The 12,252-nt window shown below is 37.8% G+C and overlaps 1 protein-coding gene across 5 annotated transcripts in view; it reads right to left on the bottom strand.

Moving 5' to 3' along the window:
- The window catches only part of LOC143148563 (uncharacterized), a 95,588-nt gene that overhangs the window by 38,994 nt on the left and 44,342 nt on the right, over window positions 1-12,252 (bottom strand). For all 5 annotated transcript variants that reach the window (XM_076315006.1, XM_076315002.1, XM_076315005.1 and 2 more), the window contains 11 exons: window positions 11,847-12,201; window positions 10,912-11,160; window positions 10,640-10,789; window positions 9,801-10,130; window positions 9,517-9,689; window positions 9,328-9,448; window positions 5,602-5,765; window positions 4,584-4,805; window positions 3,643-3,896; window positions 3,069-3,232; window positions 1,410-1,680 (listed from right to left, as the gene is read on the bottom strand). In XM_076315006.1, coding sequence (XP_076171121.1) covers window positions 1,410-1,680; window positions 3,069-3,232; window positions 3,643-3,896; window positions 4,584-4,805; window positions 5,602-5,765; window positions 9,328-9,448; window positions 9,517-9,689; window positions 9,801-10,130; window positions 10,640-10,789; window positions 10,912-11,160; window positions 11,847-12,201 — 2,453 coding nt within the window. The remainder of the gene's footprint in view (window positions 1-1,409; window positions 1,681-3,068; window positions 3,233-3,642; window positions 3,897-4,583; window positions 4,806-5,601; window positions 5,766-9,327; window positions 9,449-9,516; window positions 9,690-9,800; window positions 10,131-10,639; window positions 10,790-10,911; window positions 11,161-11,846; window positions 12,202-12,252) is intronic.

The following is a 12,252-nucleotide window of genomic DNA, read 5'->3' as shown; positions in this document are numbered from 1 at the left end:
ATTAACTTGCTTTTGTATCTACAGTTTCAAAGCAGCCTCCATAGACTCTAGAAGACGGTTCTGTTTGCAAATTTTCTTAAAAATAATCTGTACAGTTTGATTTATAAATTCACGGCAATACTTCGGAGAGTAAATCTATGTTACTGCTTAGTGTAAATACTAAATAATAATACTCGTAAAAATCCATTAAATTGGATCGAAGCGTGTAACGTGTATTAGCGCAAGAAAAGAATAATTCGATCATTTTTTTCGACTCTCCATAACTCAGAAACAACGCTATGTACGAATTCTGTTTAACTAACATTTTTTACTTGTTTCAGCGTGTAAATTTACTCTAAAAATTATCCTCCATCGACATGAGTCGAGCTGTATACAGGGTGTTCCAAAATATGTAAGCATATCTTCGAAGGAAAATTTAGCACGCTAAAATTGAAAAAAAAGTTTATGTAAATACATCTCTGTATTTACCTTGTTTCTTAATAGCCGTTTTTTGTCTTCTAGTAATTCTTACGAGAAACTAAACTTTTCTCTAAGCTCTTTCTACATTAAGACACTCCGGTTTTATACTTGAGAGTATTACCAGCGAATTTGAACAATAATTGATACTCTCGAGCAGATGAGGTCTATGATAAAACGTTTAGAAGCTTGCGTTCGAGCCAACAATTTCTACGAAGATAATTGAACAACTAGTATAATACAAAAACAGCAAATAAGGTCATTTTCGAACATACAACAACGGACATATACATACTTACGAACATACGAATAATTTTATATTTTCATTATTTCTATTGTTGTATCACCAAAATTTATAATTTAGTTCCTTTTACTTCTTACATGTTTAAAGTATACTCTACTACTATACTTTTTTGTACCACTCGTATAACTTCGATACAATAAACGGTACAAATCATTTTGCCCCAACTGTACAACACTGTTGCAAACATATGTACTTACGAAGCATTATTAAAGTTCACGTTTACGGTATTTTCTTCAAATTTGTGAACCTCACTGTCGGTAATGGTTGATTTGTTTGTACGTTTCAATAAATTAATCGCGAGTTTAGAATTCATTATTGTTTTTATTTTGTTTAAACTTTATTTTCCATCTTTTAAAGTCATAAATACATATGTATATATGTATGTAATTAAAAGATTGCAATCGAAATTAATTATATTCTTCCTGTATAATATTACCAAGTATAGAATCTAATGTATAAGAATTGTTCGTAAGTATGCCGCCCGCAATTGTATCTTTACACGATACAATGTTTTACGATACAATGTTACACGATGTTTCTTCTTACTTTAACGTGCCGAATTCACCGAAGTTATGTTCGCATGTCTTGGAACACACTATTTACGCGGAGAAGACAACCTAATTTTCGTTCGTTGAGTGGTTAACATTACCATACGATACCGACGCTGGGGTACGCTTCTATTTGAGCTGTCATTCGTAGATCTTCACCCAGTTTCACCGTGTACGTGGCGTCGAGGCCGCATAGGAATTCCGGAGCTATGTAAGCACGAATTCCCTTGTCTACGACAAGAATACATCGGCAGGACACCGAACCGTTCACATTCCTCGCAGTCACCATGTAACAGCCAGAGTCCTCCAGAGTGGAGTGAGTGATCTCCAGGGTATAGAAGCTCGAATCGTTGTTCCAGAACACGTGACGTTCTTCAAGAGAAAAAGGAACTCGTATAAATGTCAACGATGCTTTATCGATGGAAAAAAAAGAAATCGATCGATTTGCTTCGCTTGCATTGTTCTTGAGCCTAACATGCAGCCCGATGCATTTTACGTATAATTTTAAGACTATTTGAAAATGACTAATTTTAAACTCGAACTGTCCTTTGATTCATCGATTGAATTAATAACGTTGTAATAAAAAATAGGCAGAGAACCACGTTTCCGCGACTTGAAAATTACTTTATTTAGGAACTAATGAGCATGGTAGTTTACAGGCGATGCTTTGAACCATTTTGGACAGATAGTTGTCGAAATATTTCATAACCACGTGCTGTGGTTGGGAAAATTCAGAATTTTCTCTTTGTTTCTAGTAATTCACGAGTCACGTGCACCAGAATACAGACCTCATCGATCATGCGCTAATCACTGTGTAAACTCAGCTCGTAGAAAAGACTCAATAAGGAACGTCTTGCGTTAGAGGGCCGAGCACGTTCGTCTCAGTCATTCGGATTAGTTATTTGTTATCGTAAATTACATTCAGCTTTCGTTAAAACACGTGTATGCCATTTGTATAACGCACTTCATCGCATTATCTAATGACTAGCTCGTAATTAATTTGTTATAAGAATCGTGACGCATAAGTAAAAACATTGTGTCGCAACGAATTTGTACATTCGAATGTTTGACGAATTATTTTCTATGTCTAGGAATCTTTGATATGTCACAAGCTACGATGAAACAGGATGCCTCGAACTTCATCGCGTGTTATGAAAATTTCGAATCTCAGTGTTTTAGACCTTTTAATCTTATCGTTGCTAAGGTTCACATGCTCAACGAACATTGTGTACGGAAATGTTGTAAGCGTAATATAGTAGGTTGCTCGATAAGTTTTGTTGTTCGATAAGAAATGGTGCTATTAGGTTTGTCGTTTTATTTTTCTAAAGATGGTACTACTGTTTGATGAACATGTGTAGATCTGTCGACTCATGCATATATTTACAGTTATACAAAATTGAATTGTCATAGTACTTTTTTACAATGGAAAAACGACAAAACTTATTGAACAACCTAGTATATCCTAAGAATGTTTTTAAAACACTTACAGACGTTTAATGCGCGTTGTGTACCGATTGATTAAACATTTATAAACGTTCACAGGGTGCAAAGAATTAAAGAATAAACTCGATGTACTCATCTCAATACAAATACGTCAGACTAACGCCTTACTCGGTAAAAAATAATTTTTGAAATTTGAAATTTTCTGGCATGCCATTATGTAGAGACTCTGTTCATTCTCTCGAGGCATAGAGCCATTTTACCAAGTTCGAGGCATCGTTTTCCGTTCACCCTGTATGAATTTTTGAAACGTTCTTTACCGTCTTGACGGATCTCTGTGCCATTCTTGAACCACGTGACCTCTGGAGTAGGATGCCCTGTCACTTGGCACGTTAGCCTCACAGGATACGTAGCCTGAACCCTTCTGTCCCTAATCCTCATAGTGAATTGTGGTGGTCTGTCCTCCAGGTCGTCTCCTAAAGCCCTGTGAATCGATGCGTATATAATCTCCTTTGTACAAAGGAAGTGTAAAGAATTAGCGTTAACATAAATATTTGTTCATCTTCAAAGGAGAAATATTTCTGAATTGAATTTTCTGTGATGTATGAAAGAAATTGTATCTCTTTCAATTGTATTAAAGTGTTCCGAATTGACAGTTCATTGAATCTAGAAAGCATTAATTATCGGTGATTTGTATTTCGACAAAGAAAAGAAACTACATCTCTTTGAATTGTGTCTAATTGGAAATTCTTTGAATCCACAAAGCATTGATTATTGGTGATTTGTATTTCGATAGAAAAAGAAATTGTATCTCTTTGAATTGTATTAATGTGTTTCTAATTAAGAGTTCGAATCTATGTAACCTACGAAGCATTAATGATTGATGATCCATACTTTGATTTAAGTTTAGCATCGGCTTCGATGATCTTTGGATCGTTGACGACGAGCACTCTAGCAAACGACGACACCTTCCCAACCATGTTTCCCGCCTGGCAAATGTATCTGCCTGAGTCGATATCTTGAACGTTTTCGATCGTGAGAGAGCACTTGGACCCGTTATAAGAAATCGAGTATCTGGGATCATTGTTTGGATCTATGTCGATCGACTCGCGATACCACCTTATGTCGACTTTCGAGTCACTGCGTACCTATAAAGGTATCGTATCGATACGTAAATTTTTCGTTTCCTTTTTGTTAGAGTTTTCGTTGATACAGAATATTGCTCAACCAATTGATGCGCAAAGTTTTTGTTTGTACGTTATAGCAAATTTTTTAAACGAAAATGGTACAGTTGCACAAATAGTACAGTCTCGAAGTAAAATATTAGAGTACCGTTGGAACGTGCACAGTAATGTCTCGGGTATTGATAAAATTTGTTGCTCGGATTCATGGTCAGGAGTCATCCCCACCACTGTTCGTGTTTCATCCCATTGTATCCTATTTATTATCCTCCTCAACCTACAAGCGTTCTTCCATTCATTCGAATTGAATCAGTTCAACAAAAATTCTCTACCCATGTTTTGCATATTAATAAATTACAGTCATGAATTTCCATTATTATGCGTGACATTACTGCAGTTGAGTTAATATCGAAGATATGCTTTCAAAGATATTCTTTGATCTCTTAAGAGTACAATAATGCCAATGAAGTAAAATAAGAGAAAATCAACCCGGAGAAATTTGAAAGTTTTCAGCTTTTGTTAAATTTATCGAACACTATGCATCAATGGGTTAAATATTGTTCGTTAAATCGTGTTTGCATCACCGAGATGTATGAATTAATTATGTCGGAACGGAAGAAAAAAATCAAGTACGCTTAATAATAGTGCACGTGCCTGGCATGCCAATTTTACTGTCGAACCTTCGAGGACCTTCAGTTGACCTGGCAAAATTTTCGTGAACTCTGGAAGATCAACGGTCTCGCTGACTCTGACGGTATTCGTCATGGTCACGGATTCACCCCATCCATAACGATTCCGTGGGGTCACTTGGAACTTGTACTCGCCCCCCGGTTTCAAGTTGAACGCATCGAAGGCGTTGATAGGCGTCATACCCAACTGGTGGTAACAAAATTTGAATAATCGGAAAATTAAACCAAAGGATAGCGAGCATAGTAATTTAAGGTAGGTATACGGTGAAAAAAAAACAATTAAAGGTATACTTAAAATTAAAAGGACCTAAGAAACTAAACAACTGTGTAGAACCGATTGTAAAACGGAAATTAAAATTATAATTAGGAGGGACTAAACAATTTACAGGATTAAAAACGTGTGTTAGAATGAAAATTATAATTCGGTGTTTTAATTCCGTTATAGTTTAGAGGGTAAACTAGAATTATAAGAGACTAAGAAGAAACTATCTTTGAGACAAAATTTTGAAATTTTGAAAGAATATAGAAATTTGAAAAGTAGAATAATTATACGTATGTCCACAGGACAAAAGAAACATAAATATAAAGTCACATGCACGATTGGAAGGATATTCGAATTGAATGGAGAAACAGGATCAGAATATTGAATTACTAAGTTAAAAAATAAATCCTTACGTGACTCCTCGTAAGTGGGCAAGTTATGAGAAAGTTAACGTTAGTGGTATACTTTATATTCACGCAGGTTTAATTGTCGAGCTGCGAAGTAGTATATCTCTTTGATTTACGCTCGAACTTTATTTTACAAAAAGTTTAAACCGTATATAACCATCATCGTTGATTGTCACTTTATGTCGCACAATACCTGTTACATAAATACGTGCGAGAAGAAATCATGAAATTTCACCTTATCATCGTGGATATCTACTACTTGGCCGCTCGGTCCTTATAGACATCGAAAAAGCGATAAACAATTTAAACTTTACCTCGACCCATCGTGCACCACCATCGCTACCCATCAACCAGGCGTCGATTCTATAAGCGATGACAGGTGCAGGTCCTTTTTGTTCCGGTTTGCCCCAACTTAGGGACAGCCAATTCTTTCCACCGTCAACCACAACTGGTTCGCTGCTGATAGGTCCTGGGACATCTAGAAAAGAAAGTGATCGCTTGTTTTTCAAGTTGATTATTAGCAACGTTCAATCTCCAAGATTGCATCTTCGAGTCGTTTCACTTCTCTCGATTGCAGGTTCTTCAGTTTGCTAACCTCGATGCCCGTACAAAGATTCCAGAAAGTCTACGATTAAACAATCCTTCTCGGGCCACGAACGTCTGAGACGAGTTATCGTCAGATGTTGATCGTCGCTCACAACGATACCATGATCATGCGGCTTCATTCTCAATCGGATTTCATCTCACAGCTCGCGTTTACTTTTCAAGCAACGAGTCGACGATTTCCTCGCTTCGATGGAAATCGTTCGAGTTATTTGAGATGACTTGGACGTAACCGGAGACGCTGGAAATCGCGGAACAGCACCATCTTGATCGATCGTTGGCGAAATTCTCACGCTCGAAATGTTCCACGAGTGAAACCGAAAAAATGTCAAGGTGGTTTTTCTTCTTACTCAAGGCTTGAAAAAAAGTAGGGCATACGAAATGACTCGCGTCCCGATGCCGACTGAATTTTGAATTTGTGGATACAGAGGGATGTTGGAGGGAGGAGAATAAGCAAGGCAAACGAAAATAACCCGACGAGAGGTGTTCCACGAGCTGCGAAATGTATGTAGGTGGTGTCGTTTTGGGTTTATCTGTCGTTACGCGAGAACCACCTTGTGGAATTGTGTCACCTATTTTCACTAATGGATTTCGAATCGATGGATTTCCATCGATTCCATGGGCCGACTCGCGAATTTTTCACGAATGTCTCTGCTACATTTGACAACGGTGCTACAACGATCTGTCGTTGGCTGCGTTAAACTTGTTGGCAATTGCGGGTAAGAACCGGTGACATTGGTGATGATTTAGTGGCCAAGACTGTTTGTAATTTTGTATTGTAATAAATAACGCGGCACGTTGGCATTTTGCTACGTGAGCTGCGTGTCGACAATTTCTTTATCGCGCAAAATCGTTCCCTTTCGAATGCACTTTGGAGACGGACGCGTATTCTCGGTGCAGATTGAGGTTGCACTTTTCATCGTCGATTTCAAATTTCACGCACTCTCCGAAATTACGAATTCGCAACCACGAGCGATGACGTTTATTTATCTAACGGCCTACTTCGAAGTAGCCATATGTTTCCACAGTTTCCTCTGTGTATTTTTACATAAAATTCAATCGTCGAATCGTATCGTTGAATTTCGATCGGTGAATCGCTCTTGTGTTTTCGAATACTTAAAGGGGCGCATCGCGCATATACCTGGATTCAAGTTCAACGGTGTCGCGACGGTTGCGCAAAATTAATTCACAACAAACCGCAGGGCCCTTGGTTCTAATTTAAGAATCGCGATGCCCTTCCAACGTCGCTGATTTTACGTCTGGTTTTCGGGTGTACGTATTTAATCATGTCACGGAATTCTTTTCTTTCCGTGTACGTGTAGTGTATCGCGTTTGTTTCTCAGGTATAGTGCAGTGTACTGTGATATATTTTAACACGCGTGGAGGTTTGGTCAAGGAACTGTCACACTTGGCACCGCTTCAGCCTCGAATTCGGCTGTACGTGAGCTGGAAACCCTATACATCTGTCACGATATTGTGACTCAAATTCGATTAATCAAAGATTTCGCACCATTCACACGTTTTTGAGTTCTTCGATTTAGTAGATCGCGTGAAAAATGTCTTTGAACGTTGAAAACTCGCACGAATCTATTAGCTAAATATTTATAGTACTCGTGTGACTTTGTACTTCCAGTTTGTTGTGTTTTCCTTCAATTTATGATATTAAATCGTGTAATAAATTCCTTTAAATGTTGAGAACCCGTGAACTTTTATTAACATATTAATAATACTGGCATGATATCGTATTCTTGTATTTTTGCGTTTACACACAATCTATAGTACTTGGTTGCGTAATAAAAAATTCCCTTGAATGTTTAGAACGTATGGATTTCTATCAACATTATAATATTGGTAGGATTTTGTACCCCGTATTTTTGCATTTTCTTCCAATCGTTCGGATCGTTTGATCATTTGAAAACACATATATTTCTACCAGTATTATAAACTAATCAGCTGTAATTTATTAAAACGTTACGAAGCGGGACCTTTTTCGATCCAACTAATAACAGGCGATAAAGAATAGGATTGAAGTAGTAATCTTTTGGTTCTCAGAATGTTGGACTTCGTTTTAAAAATAAAAAAAGTATTGGTATTTATAATGAGATTTGAAGAATGACGAGGATTATTAAATATTCGTTAATGACGAGGAGAACGTCATAACGAGGAGAACGTAGAATAACTTTTCCCTGTGAAAATAGTCAGACTTTATTGACATCGCTGAATGAAAAATAAACTATGTCAGACACAATCTGCATTTTCAACAATAAAATAATACATACTATGGATTGAGATCCTACTGAAAACGATAAAGGAACTTACCACACAACCTAATAATATTTCATTGAATAGTTGTTTTATAAGATAACGATATCATATTTCTATGTTCAAGTTCGTGTGCATTTCTTGTACTGTTTAAACGATGAGTCTTTAGTTATAGTCACATAACGGGCGATATATTTGCCGAGAATTACATACCTTTTATTATTCTTGTATTTAGTTAAGGCGATCTTTTCAGTTCGTCGAGTTGGCCTCGTTATTTTATCTATATTGTTGTACGTATTATTTTGCTCGTTTATTTTAAAGAGACGAATTTTATGAAATGGTTTCATTCGTCTCGTAACTCTAATAAAATTTTTACTTTACGTTCATTATTGCAATATTATTTTTTAAATATTTACACTAAAAGTATATTCCTGAAGAAGGCTCTCAGCTCGAGTCGAAACGTCGAAATAATATTATAACGTCGTTATAAATATTTCCATTCGCATTAATATTTCACTTACTTCTTGAACAGTGCTCGGAGAATTTGAATTTAAACTGATCTGTTACAGAAACTCTTCTTGCCAATAATCGTGGTAATTCATTTTTAGAAACAATCATTACCGAAAAGAAGCGCGAATACTTTGAGAGTAGATAAATGGAAATGTTGACATTCTCGTGACATATAAACATTAATATTGCCCTGCCAGACAGGATATCACATTCTGTTTTAAACACGTACGTATCATCGATTATTTAACCAGGTGAACACGTTCCAGCACTCGATCAAGTAGAATTCAATATCTTGTTAAAAGATCAGGTGTCTCCTGTTTTTACAAACTTTTGTTCGTCGGATGCTTAGATAATGTTGATGCGACGGACGATCAGCCTGAACATTGACGTCATTTGGACATTGGCCATTAAAACCTGGGCCAAGTGTACGGTTGAAATCACAGTCACTATCGTCGGACTACGATGTCTAATTATAATCGCTTGATTATACATGGTAACTTAATTACCAATGTCCAACACCTGCACTGTACCCCTGAGCGGGACGTAACGTTTGGGTTTCCCGATTGCGAAAAGGAACATTTTCCAAGGATTTCGTGGTTCCGTTTACCAATCGCAGTGGTTACGCAATTGGTCACAATTCTTTTACAAGATATAAGCTTACTCACTTCTCACGTAGGACATTTCGTCGTCGCGGCTGTCGCTCGACAGACCTAGAAGACTTCCCGTGTCGGTACGACTACTCATGGTACTCCAGTCGGGTGTCAGTGACCTGGCACGTTGTTTCACCTGGGTAATCGAAAAATCGTATTAAGTAACGAAGAGAAATATTCAAGTATTGAAAGTTTACAACTCACCTTGATCGAGAAGAAACTTCTGTCGCAGCCGTGTCTGTTCTTGACTAGTATACAATAGGTGCCCTCGTCCGCAGGCACGACTCTTTTCAAAGTTAATCGAACGTAATCGTCGATGGACTCCTTGTGAGATCGAGGACCATCTGTGATGTCCCGTAGTCCCTTCATCCAGGTTACTGTGGAAAAGAGGACAAAGAGGACGAAGAGGGTTAAGTAAAGTTTGGATGAAGATGATACGACAATCGATAACACTTGACCGACGAGAGGTTAAATTCGTACAATCTTACCTCGTGGTTTGGGCACTCCAGAGACCCTAAACGACACGCTGACATCTTCGCCGGCGATAACCGTCATCGATTTTTCCGTGGGTCTCGAAACAAACATTGCTGGTTTTCCACCGTCGATTGCGCTCGGTGATATTACGTCCACCGTGGCCATACTGTCTACGTGACCATAAGCGTTAATTGCTCTGCAAATGTACGTGCCCCTCTCGGATTCAGTGACTTCTGGCACGATCAATGTGTGAACATCGGATTCCGTGAGAGTCTTCGCTTTGGGAATGGTGACCGGTTCCCGTCTTTCGCCGCGGAACCATCTTACTTCCGGTCTGGGTACGCCTGTATCAATTTTTTTTTTTTTTTTTTTTTTTATCGTAATCGCTTTTACAAATGTTCGAGACAGTCTATACATCGATGATTTCAATATTCTTATATAGATAATAACGCGAGATTTTCGGTGTTTGAGAAATACTGGAGATTCATTTCTTTGTATCTCAACATTTAGGTCTTATACGCCTTGTATTGTTATATTTTAACTAAAAATATAAAATATCGTGGTACCTTGTATAATAACGATATAAATGTAGAATTATAAAGACAAAACAGGTACAGGTAGTATAATCGAAAAAGCAAAGGAACGAAGTACTTGCCTTTATAATTCTAAACTTAAATAGTTATTGTACAGGTATTCGCAATCTTTTACATGTTTAGTTAAAATGCAATAGGTCGTTCTTTCAAAGGAGACTTGCGTATAAGATTAAAATATAGAGATGCAAATTTATTTCCAGTATTATTCAAACATCGAAGAAACTTACGTTTTTATTTAATTATTCCACTCGATTTAATACCTTTGACTTCCACTTGGAGAGCAATGGTGCCACCGGTGGGAACTCTATAATCGCTCAAGTAACTGGAGAAACGTGGTCTTTTGGAACCTTCGGTGACGAAGTAGTCGTCGAAAATTTTGTCACGTTTGCTCGTTGTTTGTCGGTTTCGTTCTTAAAAGAAAACATTTTTGTACGAAAATTATTTAAAATTGACAGTTTCACGGTTGCTAACAGAGAACGTAATTCTTTTTGGACGAGGTAGGAAAGGAAACATAACTGGTTGAAAGTGTTACCATCGAATTGAACAACATGGGATATCTCTTCGGTGCGTAGATCGTTCATCGCTCTACACGTGTATCGTCCATTGTCGGAGAAATTAGGTGCAGCAATTTCCAATCGGTAGATTCCGTCGTCAAGATAACTCTGCCTGTAACGATCGCCTTGAAGGATGGAACCATCTTTCAACCAAGAAACGATCGGAGTAGGATTCCCCCGTACTCGACATTCCAAGAGCAACTCGTTGTCCGAATGTCGATAGGTGTCTGAAAAAGTGTAACAAGTACAATGATACCGTGATACCATAACGAAAGAGAACAAATAGATTATGTACATTGCGAATAAAATTTTTTGCGAGAAGACTTCCCTGTTACAACATCTTTAAATTAAAATGACATTGGACCGAACGCAGTCGAGGTAGATTAGAATATAATTAACCATACTCGATTAAATAGCAGAATTTATAATCACCGATATAGGATTCGTTGAACTCGATCTAGGCAGCCGAGAATCCGTAAATACCGATACGAACTGCGAAATTTACCAGTACTGTGTTACACGAGTTGTCAGTAACGAGTGCTAAGTCCACTGATGCTATTATCGTGTTTCACGAGCTCAGAATTGACAGTATCGGGTTTCGTGACCTCGGAATATTTTGTATCGCAACTTGTTATTCCGGCGGGAGTAAATTTTCCGGCACGAAGTTCATGATTTCAAAACTAGGGAGTTTTCGCAATCGAGACTCGCGTATGGAGAATCCTTCGTCAAGTAAAAAGTCGTTGCTATCTGTCCACGTATTAATTGTTTTTACACATACACGACTTCAACGTGCAACATATTTAGTTTTGGTTTTTCTTTACAGTTACGAGACACTTGGAGTGGAAATGGTAGAAATGTTTAATATATTGCTCACATTTTCCTTAGTAATGTTACACATTTTTTGGATACATACCTTTTATAGATCTCGTGAAGGTAGGAGGTGACAGAGCTGGTTGGAAATCGGGGTAAATTTTTAATGTGGATTCGGTGGTTGCGATTCCATGTACATTTTCGGCAACACACGTATACAGTCCAGAATCTTCGGGGAGTGCTTCATGCAGTTCGAAATAAGCCATACCGTTGTCAAACCGAGTTCGATATCGGTTGGAAGTAATGTCGAGTTTCTCGCCATCTTTTGTCCAGTAAACGTGTGGTTCTGGATGCCCAAGCACGGTACAGGTCAGTCTTGTTCTCATACCGACTCCCACAGTTCTGTTTGTCAGTCTTGTGCAAAACGATGGCTTCTTTCCCTTCTCGCGCGGCAGAATCTGCGAGATAAATATCGACGAGGATACATAGCTTTTAGAATATTACCGAAG

This window comes from Ptiloglossa arizonensis, chromosome 6 (genome assembly GCF_051014685.1).
Source record: "Ptiloglossa arizonensis isolate GNS036 chromosome 6, iyPtiAriz1_principal, whole genome shotgun sequence".
In the NCBI taxonomy this organism is placed as follows: Eukaryota; Metazoa; Arthropoda; class Insecta; order Hymenoptera; family Colletidae; genus Ptiloglossa; species Ptiloglossa arizonensis.
This window is presented reverse-complemented; position numbering and strand designations above follow the sequence as displayed.